At 50.5% G+C, this 24,674-nt stretch overlaps 1 protein-coding gene across 1 annotated transcript in view; it reads right to left on the bottom strand.

Annotated features, from left to right (window-relative positions):
- The window catches only part of NCOR2 (nuclear receptor corepressor 2), a 259,884-nt gene that overhangs the window by 150,534 nt on the left and 84,676 nt on the right, over positions 1-24,674 (bottom strand). Inside the window, exons 4-5 of the mRNA XM_050906955.1 lie at positions 18,076-18,203; positions 8,054-8,234 (exon numbers count right to left, since the gene is read on the bottom strand). Of these exons, the coding sequence (XP_050762912.1) occupies positions 8,054-8,234; positions 18,076-18,203 (309 nt within the window). The remainder of the gene's footprint in view (positions 1-8,053; positions 8,235-18,075; positions 18,204-24,674) is intronic.

The following is a 24,674-nucleotide window of genomic DNA, read 5'->3' as shown; positions in this document are numbered from 1 at the left end:
TTGCGCTGTGACAACATGAACAATGCAAATATTTCAGCTTTTAAATATGTTTGGAATGACAGAGAATGCCAACATCTCCCTCATCTTCCCAGAAATAGCTTTGAATCATTGCTGCCCTAACACAAAATCCCCCCTCTCCCTCCCCCCAAATCGTTTTTGCAATCAGATTTGTTTATCAGGCACAAGTCAACAGCATGAGCAACCGCACAGCAGATGGGTGGATGTCGAACACGTCACAGGAGGATCCTCCTACAGCTGCTGAACTCGACAACCCCACGCCACTCGCTCCTGAAGGGCACCCGAGGGGGAAAGCCCAGCCTGCCTCCCAGTCCAGAAGGCTGCAAGGAGAGTTAGTAAGAAACGCTGTTCTCTGCAGAGGAAGGAGGACAAAAGCAGGAAAGACGTAGGTATGTTTGTACCCACTAAATTTGTTTCATTTCATTGCTCAGACCTGAGGTTAGAGCCACTTCCATAGAAGTCCACTCCTCCAAGAATCAGTTGGGAAACCGTGCAGCATGTGCAGGCTTTGCATCGAGCACCCTGCAGTCCTTAGGGTGAGAATTATTCTTCTCATGGCAAGATGTTTGAGGCATTCCACCTTTCACAGTGTAAGAATTATTCTTCTTCTCGTGGCAATTCGTTTGAGGCATTTCGCCTTTCACAGGGCTCGTCAAGCCATGCACTGGCACAGAACTCTCCATCTCACTTGGGTTTCGGATAACCTGGAGTGAGCAGCGGGGTGCTGGCAGCATCGGTGTGTCCCCTCTCCATTGGTGCTACCGCGGCTCCACCGGATCCCTCTGCCTGGGCGTCCCTCGGGGCTCTCTGGTGGCCACCCCCTCCCCACCAGATGTGGGCACAGCAACAGCTGGCCAAGGAAATGGCTCCCTCTCCTGCGGCAGAGGTGCACGGCCAAGGAGGACAGCGCTGCGCTGTCACTTGGTCCCCGCTTGCAGACGTTCATGAAAAGCCCCAGTAATGAGCCCAAGCTCTTTTTCCCAAGTGAAAAACAACCTCCACTGGGGAAGGGAGAGCCCAGCACAATCCACACCGCAGACTCAGAGGCTATGGGAGGACACGCACCCAGGGACAGCCGATGCTCACAGCTTCGTTTCGTTCTCCAGCCCCTCTCTGCTATTGTTCCATGGCAATAAATCACGGGAGGTGCTGGAATTCAGGGCTGGTTTCTACAAGAGGGAGCCCAGGGTGCGGGAACAGAGATGCCGCCTTGCTTTTGCTTCCTAATTCCCTCGGCAGCCGCCGTGCTCAGCGCCTTTTTGAGCGCTCCACTCCTACGCATCCCGTCGGAGCGCCGCAGCTCTCCCAGTTCAAAGCACTGCTGCGTTTCCACCCTCTCTGCTCCCTTCCCCCAGCACTGGATTACTCAATTAGAGATTATGCTTTTGCCAGTTACCTCCAAGCCAACTGGGGCCTTTGCCAAGGTCAACACAAGTTCCAGCCAGTTTCATTAATAACTGTGAGACCAACCCACTGGAAACTCTGAGAGGTTAATCCCAGCAACAGATCAATGTTCCCATAACAAAGCTACGGCGAAGAAACACGACCGGTGATTTACCAACCGGCCAGCCCAGCTATCCACGCCAGGAGCTGTGGCATTGTCCTTCCGAGCATCCCTCCCCATACCGGGGCAAACCCTGCTGCCGGAGTCCTCAGCCTCCCACTCTTCTCCCCTGGCATATTCGGCAAGGGATGTAGCAGCTACCAGGGAAGAGCACTGCCAAGGCACCGGCCAGCGCGGCGAGGAGGAAGCAGGGCTCCCGAAAGGCCTTTCGGCTATCCTCGGTGCTCTGCCAGCCTGCGGCCGGGGCAGGAGCTAGCAGGCTAGCCAAGAGCCTTTCCATCCCACAGCCTGTTTTCCAGGAGTTTATTGTAAATTGGGCCCTGGAACGGGCAGCCAGTATGAAATTTGGCATGTACACTGCTGGCTTCAATGCATCATTAAAAAGGCATTTTAAATGTGTTAATTCCTCCTTTTTCAATTAATTACTTTTAAAGCTACATTAACATGCATCAAAGCAAAATACCCTTTGCCCTAATTTCTGCTTTGCCATACATATTTCCTGGCCTTGATGCTGTCTTTTCCAAGACTCCCCCCTTCCCTTTTCTTATTCCATTTTTTAGTCCGGAGCACAACAAAAACACTCAGGCAGAAAGGGAAGAAATTAAAACCCTTCAACAATGTAAAGCAGAGTCCAAGTCCTAACACCACATGGCTTCTTAATAGCCTTTTTCCATCAATAGTTGTTAATTATTTTACAAAAGAGGGAAGTGGCATTGTCCCTTGTACAGATGGGAAAATCTAAGATACAGAAAGGGGAAGAGACTTACCCAGTGACCAGCGGCCTGCCAGGGCAGATGGCAGCAAGGTTCAGGTTTCCTAAGCCTCCACCCAGCCCCGTACCCGTGGGACTACATGGCTCCCCGTAAGCATATTCCTGCTGGAGCAATAGGCTACGCGTAAGTGCAGCCAGCCAGCCCTTGCAAGGGGACTAAATGCAGATCACGACTGACTCACATCCTATAGGAAGGAGCAGTAAACCACGTACGTGGTGGAAAAGCAGTCTCAGAAATGGGAAGAAGAACAAGTGGAAGCATAGTGGGAATAAGAAGAGATGGAAGGGGAGAGGCAGGACTAACCTCCAGCTCTGGAGAGGGCAGAGCAGGCGCTGCTGGACCAGACGCGCCACGCTCACCGTCCCTACGGGGCAGGATCACACGCAGCACCAGCTGCACGCGTACACGCAGAGACAAGGGATCGTGCAGATACATGACTAGCCTGCTCTGGAGCCGTCTGTTTTACTCCTATCTGCTGTTACGTGATGGAGGTCCGTGACTTTCTCTATCGGAAAGAAAGCAGAAGCCACCGAGGGTCCTGGGAACCAGCTCCTGCATCTCTGCCAAGAGCACACCCAGCAAATCTGCATCACAGCAGCTCTTCCAGCAGATCTCACATCCAGGCTTGCATTGATTGAAAACACAGTCCTGTTTTGCTTTAGTTTTCCCTGGTTATTCTCAGCCAGCTGAAGGGAGCACCTTCTTGGAGGCAGCGTCAGCCCACGCTGGCACAGAGGGCACGGGGAGATTTTGTTTCTCCCCCAGCAGACTGAGCTCACCAGAGCCCTCCTGGCCACGTCCAGCAGCAGGAGCCCAGGACTATGTCACTGCAGCAACGTGACAGCAATCCCTCTTGCAGGGAAAGAGACGCTGAAGTGGGGGAAAGCAGGCAAGACAACAACCTTCTGCTCCCTGCCTTGAAAAGAAACACCAATGTTTGAGGATATGAGCAATGCGAGGTTCGTAAGGGAAGGTAATTATCTTTTACTAGACCAACTGAGATTTAGCTGTAAAGCTGCTGCTTTTGAAAGGCACGCTGCCCAAAAGCATGTCTGTTTTCTCCAGCTATAACACGCTGATCTAATAAAGACATTACCTTCTTACAAACTAAGCCTTGCTTGGAGTGAGGCTGCAGCGATTCTGAATGGGGTAAAGGGGCCCAGCTCACCCCACATTTGGGAGAGGTAGATGAGGAATAAAAGATATGAGAGATCCACTTCTCTTCAGGAAAAAAACTCTGGAACCTGTTGCCAGCATTTGCCACATCAATTACTTCATCTGTGTTCAGAGCACAGATTAGGGCCCAAAACAAAGGCCTTGGAAATGTGCAGGAACGGTGTTAACTTCTCTCCCCTGGGCTGAAGGTTGGTAAATCTGATGTAACCAGTAGTTATCAGGGACATGCTAAACTCACACCCCACCACAGACCTGATTCTGCATCTCAGCTCCACCACTGCCCTGAAACCAGCTGAAACCAATGGGTATCCACTGCCTGAGAGCGACATCCATTGCTGCTGCATTACAGTTACGTCCCTTGGGACAGTCAGGCTGGCACCCAGAGCGTATAACCAAACCCCTACCCTTTTTATTGAGAATTTTGTGGAGCTCTTTGCTGTGCAAAAATTAGCTCAATCTGCAAAATCACCATGAAAAGCAGTCCCAGCGGTGTTACTCTCCTGAGTAAATTGAGCTCCTCCCCACGCAGTGACTCCAACAACGTGGAATGGGGTAAGGGGTAAGTGAACAACTCCTAGGATACTCTGTCTAAACAACCACCAGCGTGTTTAGTAATACTGGGCTCACGTGGTGCATCTCACCCAAAGAGCTCACTGGGTTTGCAAAGCTGTCCTAGATAAAGTATCGAACGACTTTGTCAGGCACTGAGTCAGCAGCACAGATGGAACAGCAAATTTCTCTCTCTGGCTCTGGTCACTGGGACACACGTCCTGCCACCACGCCTGCGCCACCGCTCCGGGACACACGTCCTGCCACCATGCATGTGCCACCGCTCTGGTCCACGCACAGCTCAGACACACAGAGATCTCTGGCTCTGCACCCACCTAGAGCTTGCAGGAAGGGAGGAAGCTTGCAGAATAAGCCCTGAGAACAGAAGACATGCTGAGCAAGCAGGAAAAACACGGTGCTGCTAGGAGTGAGGTGCGGGCCAGTGTCCACAGGGATGGAGCAGAGCTGGGATTAGCCACCAGGACGGGCTGCATCGTGACATGTTGTTTTAGGAGGTCACATCAGCCAGAGGAGCTGATGGCAGTCATGGAGCTCAGCACAGAGCCTCTCGGGAAGGTCTTTATCAGCTGTTCTAGATAGGTGGTTGTGGTGGGTTGACCCTGGCTGGATGCCAGGTGCCCACCAAAGCTGCTCTATCACTCCCCTCCTCAGCTGGACAGAGGAGAGAAAATATAACAAAAGGCTCATGGGTCAAGACAAGGACAGGGAGATCACTCAGCAATTACTGTCACAGGCAAAACAGACTTGACTTGGGGAAAAAAAAATTAATTTATTACCAGTCAAATCAGAGTAGGATAATGAGAAATAAAACCAAATCTTAAAAACACGTCCCCCCCACCCCTCCCTTCTTCCCAGGCTTAACTTTACTCCCGAATTCTCTACCTCCTCCCCCCGAGCGGCACAGGGGGACGGGGAATGAGGGTTGCGGTCAGATCATCACACGTTGTTTCTGACGCTCCTTCCTCCTCGAGGGGAGGACTCTCACACTCTTCCCCTGCTCCAGCGTGGGGTCCCTCCCACGGGACACAGTCCTCCACAAACTTCTCCAACGTGAGTCCTTCCAACGGGCTGCAGTTCTTCACAAACTGCTCCAGCGTGGGTCCCTGCCACGGGGCGCAGTCCTTCAGGAACAGACTGCTCCAGCGTGGGTCCCCCACGGGGTCACAAGTCCTGCCAGCAAACCTGCTCCAGCCTGGGCTCCTCTCTCCACAGGTCCTGCCAGAAGCCTGCTCCAGCGTGGACTTCCCATGGGGTCGCAGCCTCCTGTGGGCATCCCCCTGCTCTGGTGTGGGGTCCTCCATGGGCTGCAGGTGGATATCTGCTCCACTGTGGACCTCCATGGGCTGCAGGGGGACAGCCTGCCTCACCATGGTCTTCACCAGGGGCTGCAGGGGAATCTCTGCTCTGGCGCCTGCAGCACCTCCTCCCCTCCTTCACTGACCTTGGTGTCTGCAGAGCTGTTCCTCACATTCTCACTCCTCTCTCCACTGCTGTTCTGCTGCCATTTTTCCCCTCCCCGCTTCTTAAATCTGTTATCCCAGAGGCACTACCACCGTCGCTGACGGGCTCAGCCTTGGCCAGCGGCAGGTCCGTCTTGGAGCCGGCTGGCATGGGCTTTATCAGACACAGGGAAAGCTTCTAGCAGCTTCCCACAGAAGCCACCCCTGTAGCGCCCCAGCTACCAACACCTTGCCACGCAAACCCAATACATGATTTACACCAGAGCCCAGTGCCCAATTCAACTGTTGCTGGCTTAGCACAGATGCAAGTAGTTGTTTTCTATGTGTAAATAGCCCAGATATGCAAGTGTCCAGAGCTTGTGGCCAAGGACCAGTCTCAGCTCTTTGCATTTACTCTGGACCAGCACACCCAGAACAGCTCCTCTAACATGCTGAGGCTCAGGGCAATGCACAGATCAGCTGCAGGAGCTTTACTATGACCTTAAAGTCCACAAGCAGCTTATAGACTAGTCCGAGGATGACTGCTCAAGAATGAAGCCAAAAGACTGCTATTAATCCAATTTCCCAAGCTGCAAAGGCAGATATACCTTCAGAATGGTGGTCTTGCACCCCAGACTTGGCTTCTGCTCCCAACCACTTGAACAGCACCGAGATCATCCCAGTCTTGCAGTGAGCTCCATCAAACCCATTCTGGAAACAGCCCCTGCTAGTTTTGAGCAACTAATTCCAGCTCCACCTAGGCTCTCACCAGTCAGGGACACCGCATTTTTTCATTCCTTCCAGACTCTGAAATTACAAATGGCTCCACTAAAAGCATAATCTTGTCTTGCTGAATTGTATCTCACAGCTTTCTCTCTCTCTCTCTTTCATTAACAAATGTTTTAAGCCCTATAAAATGCATGTAATTCTTGGAAACGTGTCACAGATCAAGAAGCAAATGCAGCCCCTAAACTCACCAACTACTGCCTCAAGAGCGGCTTTGCCTATTAGAAACAAATAGCTGAGACAATACATGGTTTTCTGGTGAGAGGCAGAACAGAACTGCTGATGGAAATAATGTGCAGACAGAAAAGCCGTCCTGGTTTCCTCATGTCTTTGGAAAGGGATATTTTTTGTTTCATGGCCAACAGTATTTTCCCCATCAGCCACCCAACCCAGCATCCCCCAAGTACACTCTACGGTTCAGAGTCACCACAACACATCCCGGCGGCACGGAGAGCAGACTCCTGGCTGGTCACAGCATCGCCTCGTTAAGACGCATCTCGAAGGGAGCAGCAAAGACAGGACATAGAAGGGCCACAGCACCTCGGAGGCATCTTTTCCAAGGCAACACGCTATCAAGAGCTAAAGGAGAGCAAGCTGATGCGTCTGGTGCATTTCTCATAGTCTCCGAGTTCAAACATGGCTCTTAAAGAGCTGCTCCATCCCTTCCAGCATCAGCTCACCATTCCTAATCAGCAGGCCCTGCAGCCCTCTCATCCAGGAGATCCAGCCAGGCCTCTCTTGGCATCTGAAGTACCTCAAAGTTAAATGTCGTCCTCACTCGAGACAGGTCAGAGAGATCTCATGTAAGGCCCACCAGAACTGTACAGATAAGAGATGTCTGAATATCCTGGCACTCCCAAGCAAGAGCTTTCTTGCCCGTATGTTATTTCGGTCAGTTCCCACAGCAATACAGCAAACCATCCCCATCACCCTGGGTAAGGATGCAACTTCATTTTCATTTCACTGAGGGCTCCGACATCTCTGAAGCCCAGCCTGCAGCTGCATTAACCCTCGGTGCTCACAGCGCTGGAGCTCACATCGGCAGTGCAAACCAGTTGCCCCCAGCACGTTTACCCAGCAAGACTTCCCTGCTAACCAGGAATATGTCCAAGCTCGAGGTAAAATCAAATACAATTTACCCCAACACAGCATGAAAGTAAATCCAAAGAGACACACAAGCAAGGGATTTCTCTTTGCAACATTTATTACATGTGCAGAGGGGACAATTGCAAGTAAACAATTTGCTTTGTTAAATGAGACTAAGACAAGGGAGGCTTTCCTGGGGAAGATTATATTGAAGAACCACCAGCAACCAATTCAAATCCTTCAAACACCAATATTAAATAAAGAGACGTGATAAATGAGAAAGGTCAAGTAAAAAAAATCAAATCAGGGCACAGCATCCAGAAAAGCCAGACATGACCATCCCTAATTCAGCCTACAGGAGCATCCAAATTGTTCTAGTGCATCTAATAGCCCAGTAAATGCAAGCCCATGACTATAACAGTTATGGGGAAAGCTGATACGCTTCTGTTTCCCCAAAGTGGTCACCCCATCTCAGTGAATATCATCCAACACCACCAAGCACTGCTTGATGCATCAGGAACCACCATCCACACTGATTTCAGTAGCGGCTCAGAGCCTCTAAGGTAGCTCTACACAAGCCAAGGGGATCCCAACACACAGACCCCACACCCAGCTAGTATCCCGGGCCGTTGTCCCCTTACCTTTGAGAGATCCTCTGTCCCTCCCTGCTGGCTCTGGTTCAGGAGAGGCGAGTGCCGCATCAGGGGGTCCTGCAGCAGATCCAGGCGCGGCCTCTTGGTTTCAATGAACTCCAAGTCCGATGGCTTGGTCAGGTCAGAGAGATAGGAATGCGCCTCGGTTCTCAGGTGCAACTCCTGAGATCTGGGGACAAAGAGAAAGGAGTCTTTAGAAAGCAAACCACCTCTCTTTTCCCCTGCCCTACGACTGCAAGCCACTCGAGAAGGACAGAGGGCTCAACTTCTGCCCGTTTCCCAGACGGATGCATGAAGGAGGCCAGGTGGCCCTGGACTCAAACATCTCAGGTCTTTACAGACCCAGGACACACAGCTCCATAGCTCGGTCGCTGGGCACGGTGCATCTCCTGGAGCGCTTGCTGCACGGAGGCAGAACCAGGCATCACCGGGGGGAGCAGGACATGGGGTGCAGCATCACCGCCATCCTCCAAGCCCAACAGGCGACCCTGCTGTCCCTCTCCTCAGCACCACTGCCACCTGGAAAGCCCCGCTGCCATCTCCTGTCCCACCACACACAGTGGGTGGCTGTCCCTACACCAGGGCAAAGTGAACGAGGCTGCAGGTTTGAGCCTTCCCTGTCATGCCACGTGGGTTGGGCTGGCCAGAAAAAGCCAAAGCTCGGAAAATCCTCAAATCTGGCCCATAAATCCCCCTGTGGCTCCTAAGACCAGGCAGACCTCCCTTCTGCCACGTTTGGCTTATTTAGTCGAAGGTACCTGCACCACTGTTTATATTTAGCATCTTCTATAGGAATATCGAAGATTATGTGCTGGGGAAAAAATGCATACGCCTCCGTAGCTAGACAGTAGCGATCTATTTTTCCAGGATGGGGGAGGAAAAAAACCCAGCCACATGTAGCTGCACGTCTCTGACACAGACCTGGCAAGCTGTAAGACACATTATCCAGTGATAGCAACTGCACCAACGAGTCACATCGGGCTCAAATATCCTTCACCTGTCAAATATGATGCAGTTGGTAATACCTGGAAATTGCGTTTGGTTTTGCTTTTTTTTTTTTTTTTTTTTTTTTTTTTTTTTACACAAATGTAAAACTTTTTTTGTAGTTCTATTTTTCCTAGCAGGATTCTCTTGTGGGAATTGTAAAGGGATCCTACAAAAATACATTAAACCTTTTACTATGCCCAAGGATCAGCTTTGCTGCAGCAGCTCCAAGGGTGTGTTTTTAACACTTCAGGCAGAAGTGTCTCTTAAAAAAATAAAAATAAAATGAAGCACAGGAGATTCAAAGCTTGGAAAAAAAACCATGGCTTTTTTTCTTTTCCCTTTAAACAAGATTGTTCAAGTTCTCCTGAGCTGCATGGTGAAGTATCCTCCCCAGTTACCAAACATCGACAAACTAAACAGCCTTTGAAGCTACTCGAAGGGGAGGAAGGGAGGGGATGCTTTTTGTCAAGAGCAAGCATAAAAGACAGAGAATCTTGTGCATCGTTTGCCCCCCCCCCCCCCCCCAACTGCAACTGCTGACCTTAATTTTTACCTAGCTAATTAAATATCCGAGAGAGGATGACAAAAAGGGAAGGACCCAGAGCCCTCTGAAGCCAGCGGCAGTCTTTCCAGCAGCTCTAATGGCTCTGGACCGCATCCAGAGAGAGGAGGAACCCTGGTGAAAGCCACCTTCTTGGGGAGCACCACCTCGAGCAAAGCCCTCCGCCCTCCCCTGCAGCAGTGTGGCAAACTCAATCCCGCTCCAGGGAAGCAAGATAAATTTTTTTTCCCTTTTTTTTTTTTTTAATTAAACATCAACGGCAGGCACAAAGCATATGCACGCCAAACTCTGCTGCTGTGGGTTTGGCACAGGTGGCCAGCGCTGGGATTCGGGCAGCAGCTTTGCTGCTGACACACAGAAACAGAATCTGGCTCGTCCTCTTCCTCCTCCCCAGCAAAAAGGGGACGGGAGAACAGGGAGGCTCTGGCACTGCCTCTGCCACTCCAATCTCCAACCTACGAGAGAGCGAATGCACAGCTCACACAGCAAACTTTTCAGAGCAGAACAGCTCTTAAATTTGGCATTGAAGCACAGCTCGCTTCACCTGCGAACACTTTCACACTGAATGATCCTCAACTTCTCTCAGCAAGCCCAGAAATATCTCCTGGCACCTCTCAAGTTTCCTGCTGGTTTGTCCCAACCCCTCGTGCAAACCCTGCCTGCCCGCAGCTGCACGCCGACATTTCGGGCTCTGCTGTAAAACCCAGGAACAATAAGCAACTGTTGAGCTGGGCAGGTGCTAAAATATTCCAACACCCAAGGCTCTGCTGTACTGAGGCAATTAAAAATCAGATGTATTTATTTTCACTTCTCCCCCCTTTTTTTTTTTAAGGCCGTATTACCAAGAAGCTGCTAACTGACACAGGACAGCTCCGAGACCTCTGCAGTTGTCAGGAACCCAACATAACCCGACACAACTGCTATGCTCAGAAAAAACACGTATTTTTAAGATAAGAGCAACACTCAGCTTTACAAAGGCAGTTACTTACAGTGAGGCAGGGGCCATGCCGGGGAAAGCAGCTGCAATGTTATAGGGTGCTATTTTATTTCCATTTCCACATCCATTGGAACTGCTATTAACTTTATCCACTGGAATTTCCAGCCACTCCCGAGATCGCTTTGCCCGACACAACCCGCTCAGCCTGTCCTGGCTGCAAATACAAATGCTCTAGCTTGAAGCCTTCACACCTTTCACTCTTTACATCCACACCTGCAGCGAGCTCTTTACAACAGACTTTTATACAGCAATGACGTTGCCATCAGCGTAAAAACAGCTCTGCCTGAAAAACCCTCCCATTACACCAAGTTTGGGGTTTTGCTGCATTTTCCAAATAGTTCCCACCTGGCTGGTTTAATCCAGAGATTCCTACTTTGCTGAAGGGAGAGAGTGTTTTTAATTGCATGTTGAGTTATGCATGATTAAGTGAAATAAACCAAATGCCAGTGTTAATTACGAAGTGGGGCAGGTTAGTCTTCACCTGTAGTCCTTTGCCACAAACACTAAACTACTTAAAAGAACCAGAGCAGTGTGAGATCTGCTGACGCACCGAGGCTGGGTGCCCAGGGTTTGCCCTGATCTCCAGCCATCTGCACACAGCTCTGCTTTGGGCAGGTCCGAGTCCAGAAGACCAAGGTAACCCAAGATTAGACCTTTGGTTTATTACTGATCTGACAAACTAATCACACCCTACCAGCTGCAGAGCTGCATTACTCATTCACTGGGGCCATTTCCTCAGACTCACACAGGGTGTTAAGAAGGTATGAGCAGATAAAACCCTACAGCAATTGTGGGGCACCTGCAGCTCGCTCCAGCTCATGTGGGTCACTGGGACCTAGGAGAACATCTTCTGCTACATTACACCTACACCAGAATCAGCTGAGCATAAGATGGGCTGAAAAAAGGGGTTGACTGCTAGCTGGGTATAGAGGAAGCTGAGAGCATCTCTCTCGTGGCAGAGAGGATCAAACAAGACATCCTGAGCTGCCCTCGGGGCTTGTAAGAGCAGCCCTGATGAGATCTAAATGGATCTTAGCTTTATCTTCTTTACTTTGCTGAAGCCAAATCACAGGGAAATGGGCAAGTAAAAACTTTTCAGGAGGTCAAAGAGGACTCTCCCACCCCACTAACCCACCTCAGGAGCACACTGCCCAGCTCTTCAGAGCAGCCCAACCCTCCTCTGCTCTTCAAACCTTCCTGTTTCTCCATCAGCTGAGCAGCAGAAGGTGGCAGCAGAAGGAACAACCACTATTCTGTCCAGTGAACCCAGCTTGACTTCACGAAGACATGCCTCCTGCACCAAGGGCTCAAAACACCAGCAGCGACTCTGAGCCAGCTCCCACCAACTTCCCAGCAAGGGCACATTTTAAGTTTCGCTCCCATCCGCAAATATTGTTCCCTACATCATGGGGCCAAACAACATAACCAGGCTGGAAAACTGGCTCTCACTGTCTCTTGGAACCAGAACCAAGACAAATGATCGCCTTGCTGCAGCTGTTTATTTCCTCCAGCTGAGATGATCTGGTGGGAAATTGTCTCCAAAAGTAAGTTTTAAAAAAGTCTCCAGCCCCCACAGGTACAGACAGACAATAAAATGCTTTTGAGAGCAAGTAATATAGAAAACCACTAGTGTTGAAGTGAATTATTTATAGCCAGCACTAAGATTTGTCAGACATTTCAGCAACCCCTTTACAGCTCATGATAGCCAGAGTGGGAGACTGGGCAAATTGAGACCTGTTAAAGAGAGAAACTGGAGGGTTTGTAGGAGCAAACCTGCCACGAGGCAGCTAGAAAAACCACATGCAGGGCCAGCTGATATATTCCCTCTGTCATATAGGTAGAGAGAGAGAAAAACCATCACAACTTAACAACAGAGGCCATGGGAAGAGCAGCCTGTCTGGGTAGGGAAGGTGGAGCTCCCACACCCTCAGCAATGTCTGCCAGCAGCAGGATTGAGTCTTCACAAGCCAAAGGCGTGGGACAGCCTTGAGCAGGATGCTCACCATGTGGTCCAGCTCAAGAACTCCCACATCCTCATAAGGTGTGACTGAATGCCTGTGACCAGGCAGTCCCACGTGCATCCTTGTGATGCTCCGGCTGTGCATTCCCACACAAGGGCAGGTAGCTGTGCCTCAGCTGCCCCGCGCAACCCCCCCTCAGCCAACTTCTTCCAAGTCAACTGCAATTTAGATGAGAGCAGATGCTGTATTTAAAACTTGCAGATTGAAGATCCCCATACACAGAGCCTGAATTATTCATGGACAGGAGCAGCAGAAGCTTCAACACTGTGCCACACAATGGCACTGCCTCACTCAAGAGGAGGAGAAGGAATATTTGTGTCTCTCCACAAGCTCCCCCACATGCTTTCTCCAGGCATCCAAAACCTGGAGCCCCACAGGAAAGCCCTCCTGGCAGTCCTGGGTGGCTGGAGCACTCCCTGAACTAATGGCTTCAGGGACATCCCACGTTTCACCAGGCCTGCTGCATACATTGCAAGATCACCCTTCCTCCCCCAAAATAAATCTGGTTCAAGATTATGCACAGGGAAGTTGCTTCATGAACTTTTACCCCTTCATCCCAGCCAAGGCAAAGCCCAGGTTTCCCCTCACACCTCCCTGCCAGGGCACACTGGCCCATTCCATGAAGCCCAGTGTCTCCGCATCTCCTCTGTGGAGCCTCAGTCACCCTCCGTGCCCACAGGCCACACCGGAGCAGAGGGTACTTGTGAGACAAGGCTTCTGACCGAGTGTCTACACATCAGCATCTGCCCTTTCCAGCCATTATTTTCCCACGTTCATTTATGGGGAGGAAAAAAATGCAGCTCCCAGAACATCATTTCAAGTGTGAAAAGACACAGAGATGTATGGTTGCAGGGATTTCAGCCGCACCGCCGCTCACTCCTGAGAAAAGGGTCACCTTTAAAAATGGAAACTTAATTAAAGACCATAAATAAAATCAGATTGGTCACGCTGTTAACTTGGGAGCAGTTGGTGCCATTTGGCCCAGCACAGATGAAGACCGAGAGCTGCACGTGATTTCCAGCGGCCACGCACACCGCCCCAGCTTCCCACTGCTCCCCGGGCTCCTCAGCCAGCTGGATTAATCACATTCAATAAGCACAGTAATTAGGCCTGCTCTCATGCTATATTGCACATGGCTATCTCAGATGGCTGCAGAAACACAGCAGCTGCTTAACGTACCCTCAATGTCATACTTCAGATCAACACCAGGCAAACTGTTCAAACTCCCCATGACTGCTAAGCAGAAAGGCTCCGAAAAAGGAGCATGGTCTCCTGAACTGGGAAAATAATCTCCTATGAAAATAGTGACTCATGTTATTCTGGATAAAGGCGCAATATACTGTGTTAACATGCATACCCTTTATTTACAGCAATGTTTTCTGCCAGAGAAGCCATTATCCACCCCAGCATTCCTGCGTTAATACAGAACCTTGCTCTAAAATCCTAACATGTATGAAAAGTCAGAAAAACCCAGTTACTTGATTCTTCAGACCCCTCACCCCACTGGCACCTGCCATTTAACACTCAACCCAGTTTTTCTCACTTCTTTTGTGGACCAAAATATATAGAAGAGCAAAAAAACGCTAATCCTTGTCACCTTGCCAGGACATTCCTCTGCAAGTACTCATGGTACGACTTGTACCAACAGCAGATCCTGAAATACTTCTCTTCGCTCCTGCAGTCCAGTTGGCACAGCCAACCGAACAAGCTAAGGGGAAGTCTGTGGATCCTTCCAAGAAAAAGCCTGCTACCAAAAAAACCATCAAGGAAAGCAGCACATCCCTGCAAAGACAGACAGAGCCAACTTTCCCTATAGCAACAGACTGGTTCAAGTTTTCCTTCCTTCTTCCAAGCCAGAATTGCTGCACAGGGAGTTCAAGTCTCTACCCATCCACCAAGGGGTGACGACGACTCTCAAGGCTGATGTACTTGGATAAGGGCAGTCTGCAACTCCCCAGCATCTCCTGCAGAACTGGGCTGCCCGGGGTGGGATGCAGGAGAAGCAGGAGGCACATCACCCCGAAGGGAGGAGAGCCCGCGATGGTGTGACACTTCAGGAACTGGTTCTCCCCATCCTGCCTGACCCACCAGGCTCAGCTGTGGGGACATCCAGCTGCCTGAGCCTGACATTCAACAAGCTTCTTGCTCAGGGAGCTCTAAAATGTGGGACCATCTCAGCATCACATTCCTTCCAGCAAGTTACCACTCAACACCTTTTTGCCACCAACACCTGATTCATACTTAAAACGCCGTGCCCATGGTGAAATGCTTCACCACTTGTTCCCTTTTCACTGGACCACAACTAACCGTGGCTACAGCAAAACTGCAGCCAGGAAAGACAGAAAACCTGCAAAGCTGTAGGAAGACCATCTAAGCAAGCCCAAATTTCTGCAGGATTTAAAGCATCCATGGGGTCAAGCCTCAAATACCACGTGCAAAGACAGCCTGCAGAGGCTTTAGAGATCTGCCCAAGGTGAAGGCAAAGCCAAATGGGGGGACAACCCCCCAAAACTAGCACAGAGTAAAGTGAATCCCTGCAGTTTCCAGGAGAGGAGGGTGAACAGTAGCCACCCACCGGGCAGGTGGGCTGAGAGGAACCAGGAGCGAGTGGCCCGAGGGCTCAACCATGCTCTGGCTGCAGGCACTGGTCTGGATCAGCACGAGGCATGGTGATGGCAGGGCAGGGATGTCCATCCGGAAACACGCGTAGGGCTCGATCTCCAGTGCTGTCAGTCTGCCACATTCCATTTGCACTAGACTCACCAATTGATTTCTTTAAGGAGGGGAGTGATCCTGGAAGAGCATCAGCCACCACAACCAACAGCAGACAGGCTGCTTCCTCTGAACACCCGAAGCAACGGGGGATTGGAACAGTTCCCCTCCACCTACACTTGCTTCAAGGGGAGGATTGCCTCATGCCCACCACCACCGCATGCCAGGTGGGGTATCAGGCAAGGAACCAAGGTGAGGGTCTTCCTTTCAGGCACAGCACACCCCTGTGCTTCCCTCTATTTACGCCCTGTGCCCACGTTGCCAACATTACTTGTTTGCCTTTGGTCGCTCCCTCCTCCCCAGCCCCTCATGCTGAGAGCCAGCTGCCTCTGCTCAAAACCATCAATCCCAGCCCAGGAACAAAGCCAAAGTGCTTACAGATGCGCCTGGCGTGAACCTGCCAAGGGGACTCAGCTGCAAAGATGGCTGCTTTCGCCACCCTCCCTTGTCCAGACTTTGCTCTGCACCAGGCAGAGCCAGAGCTATTTTTGGGGGTGGGCATCAATGACCAACCCAACCTGCTCCAGAAGCTCCAGGGTCTTGGCCCTCGAGCACCCAAGGAACCCTCAGGTGAGCAACCAAGCGCCCAAAGGGCTGCGTTTACAACACATGAGGTGCTATTTTAGAGCGGATCCTCATACCACAAAGATGAAAAAGCAAAGCCCCCCATAGGGTAGATTTTTAAGTGTAGTGCTTAAAGATGCAGAGAAACAGTAGTTGGCTTTGCAAAACAGACTAATACCTCCCCGACCCCACCACCACCCAGTTTGAATGACTTCAATAATTAATTACACTGGATTGAGAATTTCTGCAGACCCCCCATCCTGCATCCCCAGATGCCCCCCAATTTTTTTTTAATGAGTCTATATCCCAGCATTCTGGCACAAGATGCCAACTGAGTTGAACTTAAGTGGTATTTTTAGCTTTATTACCCAGTATAATTTTTTGCAAAAGTTCAATTTTTCAGATGTTACAGGGAAAAGGGATGAAATGTAAGTTCGGTCTGTTATAAAAAAGGTTCTTTTTATGGCACGCCAAAACTTCACCATTCATGTTGAAAGTGAAGTAACCACGATAAGCATTTGGGTGTGTATCTAGACCTGACAACCTCGACTAACATTTACCCACAGTCATGTGACTGTCAACACAAAAATAAGTCTGGAGAGTTTGAAACATCTGTAAGCCAAAGCGAGATGCTTGGATGACCACACCAGATTAGGCATGTGGTCCAGCAGACACCAAGGCTGGCAGTTGTTTTTTTAGCTATATGGAAGAATCAAGATACATTTTTTTAATCAGCATATTCAGACCCTGAAACCTTCATTTTACTGGAGAGCAAAACTGGTTCTCCATTTTGCAAACCGTAAGTAGTGTGAAAAACAAAACCAGGCAGGAGCATGTTGCTGGGTCCTCTTTACCCATCTCCCCCAAATTTAGCTGAATCTGACCCACTTCCAACTTAACCGTGTTACTCTGCGCTAAGAAATCAAAGCGCTCAGAAATCAAAGCAAGCCAAGGCAATGTAACATGCCGCAGTAAATTACTAGTCATCAGAAGCGCCATTACCCTCTGTACATGTACATTACTCTGCACATGCAGGTGCCACAGGCACAATCCAGAAGAGCACATCCAGGAGGGCAGATGCAAAACTAACTTTGGAGGCTGCTTTTTGCCTCCAAATTCTCATGGGTTTGTTTCTGCTGAGCACCACTAGAAAAAGAGGGTGCTGTCTGCATCTATGCCCTTACGCATCCAGGACCCTGAGGTCTTTCTCCTCTCCCCTAACAATTATAATTTTAGAGAAACAGATTCATCTCTCTGACTCTGCACTGGTTTTACTCTTAGCCCAACTAAGGAATAAGCATAAAAAAAAATGCTTTGCATAAATCTACTGTAGCAAGGCTCTTATTTCACTTCCAGGCCAGTTTTTTCCAAAACCACTAAGCATCAAATGCAGAAGAGAAACTGTGAGAGAGCAGCCTTTTGAGACGAAACAGAGAGTGAGAGTGAGGGCCTCCAGAACAGATCAACTCCTGTGGCTAAACCATCTACAGCGTTTCCAGCCACACAGCGCTTGCCTGAGTAGCACCCAAAAACACTGCCAACCTCCCACGGGAGGCTACGAAAGAAAACAGGGACACAGGGAGAGCCGTGAGGGGAACAGACAGGAAAAAAGCAGCTCGGAGAAAGTTGCAAGGGGAATGTAGAAAGAGAAACAAAAACAATGAAAGCGGGGAGGAAAAGCAGCGGAAGAGGAAGCAGAGATGCGCAGTGGAAATGGGCTCTTCTCACTCCTCCCTTCAGCCTCAGGAGACACAGACCAAACTCGACCACACGGCTCTGTCTTCTACATGGAAGAAAGTCGATGCAACCAGGTACAGTGACATGTACCTTCACAGAAGTGAAGGGGGTGGGTTTTTTTGTTATTTGGTGTTTTTAAGATGTCTTTAAAATGCATGACAGTCCAAGGGAAGAAACCAGAAGGCAAAGGTGCCACTTGCATTAGCACAACGAAGCTAAACTGGCACAGAGATCAAGCACAGTCAGTACCAATACACAACATAACATTGCCCAGGTCTCACACAGCCCTCCTCCACACCACAGCGCTGCACAAAATACTCGCTAATGCAGTCGGGATGCCCGTGGCCTGGGGGAAGGTGGGAGCCGGTACCTTTCATTGCCCGGCTGGAACTCGGAGAGCAGAGACGGCCTCCGCCGCTGCGGCTGCATTATAGACCCCGGCGGGAGATGGGAAGCGAAATCCCTGGAATGATGCTGGTACTCCAACAGCGCGACGTCCTGCAGAAACAAACACAGAAGAGCTCGTTAGGCTGGTGGCAACTTTCAAGCAAGCATTGAACGCTGACAACTCAGAAGAAACCATATAGATACTCCTCCTTCGAAGCACTGGGTGCTGGACCACAAAGCTCAGTGCTTCCCCCCCCGCAAAAGGGTTCCCAGTAATCCCTAGTCCCACACTGCGTTGGGATGGTGGCTCAGCCCCAGTCCAACCTGCCTCCAGCCTGGGGAGGCTGCTCACAGGCTGGCTCCTGGGATGGGACGCCAGCAAGCTCAGCCCAGCCGCCGAGCACACACGCAGGGATTTTTGGCATCCAAGCAGTCCTGATGACAACTTCAAATCCGAGAGGAAGAACATGTAAGAAGAAAATTAAAAGTCACAGGATACTTTCAGCTTCAATAATCCACGCAGCAGTATGAAGAAAGAAAAAAGAAAAAAAAAAAAGAGAAATCACAAACGTTGTCTTGAGAGTGTCCCTTTAAACACAGCTCCCCTGGGCTGAGCTCAAGGGGTTTGAAAGGACAGTTTGCTACTTATTATGTGTACGTCCCTTTTGTTCCTTGACCCTTGGAGAGTACAGTACAGTATGTTCCCCATTTTAATTAAATAAGAAGCCCTCCTGCTCTGCGCCACAGACCGATTCCAGCAACAGTATTTTAGCAGCTACATTCAACCGCTATTTTTTATTTGCGGATAGATACTTGACCAGAAGACTAATCATCTAATTAACTAAGACCTTCAGCAATGGCATAGAAAGCCCTGTCACAGAATATCCCTGGTAACACTGACACACATTTATATTAGAAGAACCAATCCCACCTGGGAGTCTATTTTGAACAGTTCTCAACTGGAATAAAAAAGCCCCAACTCCCTCAAAAAGAAAAAAGAAATTTCAGAGTCTAAAAAAAAAAATCAATAAATAAAATACCACATGCATGCAGTTGGGGGTGTGGGCAGAGGACTCTCCGCCCTAACTGCATGCTGCTGCAACAGAAATTATTTGCTCAGATGTAGTGAAGACTGACATGCTCCAGCACTAGGGAAGCTGGCGAAGTGCCCCAGCAAGGTGCATGGCAGGCAAAGAAAGGATTTGGGAGCTTAAATAGCAACAACCTGCCCCTGGAGACCCCCTCTCCCAAGCTGTAAGTGAACAGAGCAGCCCAGCCCTGGATGCCATGCTCTCCTCTAGCCAGCTGCACAGTAGAAGGGAATATCAAAGCCCAACATCTGTGGCCACCAGCGGGTAAAACAAGATGTCTGCATAGTAGCTTTCTGGAAAGCCAGGAAGAAAAACAGAAATTGTAAGCCCTCTGTCCAGAGGAGCCAAGAAAAGCAGATCCCCTACCCCCCATTCAGGCGCTCTCACACAAAAGCTGAAAAGGCCAAATACCAAACAGAGGAGGAAGGGGAATGGTGGTGTCTGATGGCCACCACTTCTCCTCGTGCTTAGAAAGGTGCACCAGTTTTTGGAATCAGGTTCATTTCTCCTCAGCATCAGGCCATAGTGTGGTGCTGCTCCTTTTCTGTTCTGACTGATCTTGGGAAACACCAGGAACCAGGGGCCTCTGCCAGCCCCAAACTCCTGGTCTCTACCTCCAGCCTGGCCATTTCAGACCTCAGCCTCTGGGGCAAGGGGTGTCTTCAGACAGGTTCTTGTGACATAAGGAGGGCACTACTGGGACAGCGTCTACTCATCCTCACGGGGATGTTCCACTTCTGCTGTAAATCCAGGCGTTAAGGGAGGATGCTACCCCATGACACTGCTTTTCCTTCAGCTCTAGAGTCCATCCATGCAGGATGTCACGGGGGGCTGCAGGACAGAATATGCCACCGGTCCAACCACAGATGGGATAAACTCAGACTTCTGGAGTGAAGGAGCTCATTAGCTCTTACAGCCCCAGCCAAAGCAGAATCGCTGCCTACAACGAGCTTCCCCACATTCACACTCATCCTGGTTTTAAATTTAAAAAAAAAAAGTGATGCAGCTCCTGACATCCACCTACAAAACAAACACATCATGTCTGGGAAGACACACCAATAGGCCCACAACCAGGACCGTCACCTTCTGTGGGCGTATAAACAAGAATTACCTGTCTGGGAGGCTTGAAGGCTGTGCCCTTGAGAGAAAAAAAAAAAAAAGGGCTCTTGCATGTCCGGAGAACCATCTGTTTTTCCTTTTCCCCCTGCCCACACTCAGCTGAGCTTTGCCTTTTCCTCCTCTAAACCTCATCAGAAAATTGCTGGTGGAGCTCAGAGCCTGCTGGCATGGCCTAAAGTGGCAGGAAAGCTCGTTACACCAGGCCGTTAGCTCTGGGCCGGGATGGCAGACGTGCCTCTCTGGCTTCCCCACCAAGGGCAAGGCTGGCGAGCACCAGCTCTTGCTTTTCCAGACGTTGCCCAACTCACTCTGACCTGCTTCACTTCGCTGACATCAGCGTTCAGTTTTACCAGAAGAAAACATAACCTAAAAATTAGTGAGGAGGATTAAAATTGACTAATTTCTGGGCCCTGTGATGAACTGTCAAAGGAACTGTGGGAGACCTGGCAAGACGTAGGTGGATTAATTGCTCAGAAAGTTACTACAGTAAATTGCACTGTGAGCTATGACTGTGTTTTTCAAACGCAAATGCCGGAAAGGTTTACAAGCTGCTTTCAGAAGGGGCTTCAATTTTGTTTAGCAGTGTTTTAAAGACATATGCTGGGAGGCACCTTGCTGCCAGAGCTGCTGCACCTTCCACATGCAGGCAGAGACAAGGGAGCAGCGTCCAGTGGGTGCCACGTGAATTCCCCACCACCGAAGCACACAGCACAAACGTGATTTAGTCCCCATCCTGACCTAAAATTTCTAGCACAGCCTTGGCACTTGCTCAAGGGCAGCTGTAAGACACCTGAAATAAAACAACTAAAAAACTCTGCAGCCCCAAGCTACATGTTGCTCCTTTTCTTCTCCATTGCTTTGCTGGTTTTTGCTCAATTCTATTTTTTTGCTCATCCTCTCCCTCTTCCTCTCTTTGCATCTCTTCCTGCCCTCTGCAAACCCTCCTCCCACCCCCAAAATCTGCTGATGTGTTGGAGCACCTTCTCCAGGGCTCTCAATTCTCCCATTGTCTCCAGTCGGGACTTCGTTCCTTTTACGCCAACCTTCCTGTTGTTCCTTGTGGTTCAGGTGCTCCCACACAGATGTACTTTGTGGAAGTTTTGCAGAATTTCATAAATTCAATAAATGCCATGAAATAGAATTAAGGAAGCAGAAAGACCATGGGTAGTCAGGGGCTCTGGCGCATCAACAGATTTGGGGGGGTGGGAGGAGGGTTTGCAGAGGGCAGGAAGAGATGCAAAGAGAAGATGAGCACCTTTTCCACTTCTGTTGATATAAATTACGCTTCTTTACTCAGGTGAAGGGGGGGAAAACGTTTCCAAAACAAAACCAAAGCAACCAAAATCACTTTGGAAGTCTCAATGTCAAGACCTTATCATTCTCCTGATAAAACAGCAGCTTCCCAAAACATAACCCCAGGTGAAAGGAACTGTGTCCCCTCTAACCATGCAGGCAGAGCAAAAACAAACAGGCCAGAGTTTCCTCTCTCCACACTGCACCATCTAGAGCCATAGACTGTTCAAGAACCAGCCCAGCGATGCCGAGGCTGAGCTGCCAGAGTCAGGGTTACACTCTCCTGTCCCACACACACCCCTCTGGCAGCAGCTCTCCACCGGCCACGAGAGCAGGGCTTTATTCAGGCTAGTCCCTGGGGCATCCATCCTCTCGTGAATCCACACGATGCCAGGGGAGCAGCCTTGTAAGCAGTCAGAAAGCTTGTCTGAGCAGGGGAGATACAGCCCACACACAACCAGCACAGAGGTCCCCCAAAAACGCCTCTACCACGGAGCACTGGCGGACGATCCTGTTCTCCAGCACAGACATTTGTCCTCCAGCAGCTCTGCAGCACAATCCTGCTACGCACATCCTTGCCCTGGTGCCTTCTGCTCCTGTGACAACCCACCCACCGATGCCTGGCCAACCCACACTTGCCCCGGGGCAGCAGCAGGCCCGGGTCAGGAGCAGACCTGGAAAACCATGGAAGTCACCCAGCCAGGAGAGGAAGGTTGGATCCCTGTCGCTGGGAGCAGCTTGACATCCAAGTGCAGTGAAGAGGCTAGGTCATCTCTGTCTTCCAGTCCCAGAAACGCATCGCTGTCTGTGACCTTCACAAAGCCACCTGGTATTGCACCATGCTGGATAGCTGCCCTGGCCCAGACCATCAGCCTTGCATGCAAGAAACAGACACTTCAAAACCAGCAAGCCATACCTCCGAAGCTTAGGGTGAAGCCAGTTAACAAAAATCATAAAAAAGACAAGGAAAATCTACGTTATTCAAACTACACACCTGCACTAGCTCCTGAGCACATCACCCGAATGAAACCAAGTCAGGGAGCAAGCTCTTCAGGGCTGAGGCAGCTCAGCCTCTCGTTGCACTGCCCCAGCTCCAAGCGACCCACTGAGCAGGGGCTGCACACTGCCATAAGCAGAAGGGACACGTAGCAGCGATGTGGGGCTGTGGGGCTGCTGGTTAGGAGGCAGGCAATGGGGAGCACAGACAAACAGCTGCTGGTACCGTCACCAGAACTGCAGCTCCTCATAGCAGAAGATTTTGGGTGCACACAGCACAGCATACACTGCAATTCAGCAGTCAGCTGGAGCCACAAGTACCCAGGGGCAGACTTCAGCATCCCACGTGAATGCTGCAAACCCCTGCCCTTTACACAGGGGTCCAATTCCCTCTCCCTTTCATCAAACCCATTTCAGTCGAAGCCTGACATGAGTGATGCTGAAGACAACAGCCTCATGATCACTGCCTGCTGTGGCAACTGGCGAGGAAGGGTCTTTGGGGGAAACGACTGAAACACAGCCACTTTCCACCTCAATACAGCCAGAAACCTGCCCTGATGAGAGCGGGCTCCAGCAGGTCCTTTTGAGCAGCTCCTGGCCCCACACCACAAAAAGTTGCTGGCTGGGCTGAGCCAGCACTAGCAGCATCGCCGAAGACAGACAGACACTGAGAGTGCCTACAGTGCCATAAATCACCCCACCAGAGCAATGCAGCACAAGGCCAATGTTTAGATAAATGAAATGCTGAAGAGCCAAAAGCAGCCTCATTAAAATACACTTCTTCATGCAGCAGACTGAAGAGGTACTTGGGCCCAGCCAGAGGTGCCGAAAGCGTCCTTTGATGCCAGCGAGGAAGGCTGGACACGTCCATGCTGCCCCTGCCTGGGAGTGCTGGGAGGGGGAGCCGGTGAAAGCACTCCCAGTCTCAAGGTCTTTTTGTGTTAGTTTTTGATTCAGGAGCGCTGAGAGCGCTGTCTCCCTCCCCTTCCTGGTAAATCCTCTGACCCTAAATAACCTGAGTCTATCAGGCTCATTTAGATACACTAATCAAACTGTCTAAAGCCAGGAGACTGAACACAATATTACAGAAAACCCCTTGGCAACACAGAGACAGCCCCACAGAAGGGGAAAAAAAAAAAGCTTCCCCCCCCTTTTTTTACAATTTTTTTTTAAACTTTCAGCCTGCTGCCTTACCTACCCTAATGTCTCCAGCAAAATCTTCTGTGCTATCCCCTGACCTCAGGATAACCCACACACTAAACTAGTAACTGCACGCAGCCGCGCAGCCTTTCTGCCTCTCTCGCTTTCTGTTTTGAACGCATGCACTTGCTGGTACGCTTCATTTCTCCTTCCCCTGCTTGCAGCTGCTCGGGTCCAGGTTCCCTGACCTCCAACAAGGAGGAAGAAAGGGAGGTTTGAAAGTGATGCTGGAAGCACCCCGGGGCGCTGACCCACAGTGCACAGAGCCAGACGACGCTATGCTATGGCCAACAGCAGCTCTGACCCTGCTGTCCCAGCTCCAGCACAGAGCACATCCATACAGACAAGGCATCTACCGACTGCTCCATCCAGATGGCATTCCCACAGCTAAAAGAATTAGCCCCTGAGGGGAAGACCCCAGAGACACAAGGCCCGCAGAAAGGAAGCCTGGAGCTGGTCTTGCAACAGAAAGGCGAACTGCTCCTCCTCTCTTCCTCCCACCAGCAGAAAAACAAGTGCAAACGCCCAGTGCTTCTGGCTTCCTTGGAAAACAGCTCTAGAGCAAACCCATGGCGACCTAGAGCGCAGCCAGACGAGCACCTGCAGCACAGCTCGAGCAGCCCGCAGCATTAGATCTGTCCCTCGTCGCTTACCACGTCTTCAGCCGAAAAAGCAACCAGGAGTTCCCCGCTGAGTTTCCGTGCAAAGACAGCTTCACTGAAAAACGACCGGCTCTTGTTTTGCAGTGACGCCGAGGAGGAGCGGTCCCGGGGTCAGTCACCACATCCGCCAGCTGAGCCGGCTCCCCGGCAGAAGGTGGCACTCACACCAGCAGCCACCTCTAATCACGGCATCGGGCACAGGCAGCACCTCACCTGCGGAG

This window comes from Gymnogyps californianus, chromosome 16 (assembly GCF_018139145.2).
Source record: "Gymnogyps californianus isolate 813 chromosome 16, ASM1813914v2, whole genome shotgun sequence".
Classification (NCBI taxonomy): domain Eukaryota; kingdom Metazoa; phylum Chordata; class Aves; order Accipitriformes; family Cathartidae; genus Gymnogyps; species Gymnogyps californianus.
Note: the sequence above shows the minus strand (reverse complement) of the source record. Positions and strands in the feature narration are given on the sequence as shown.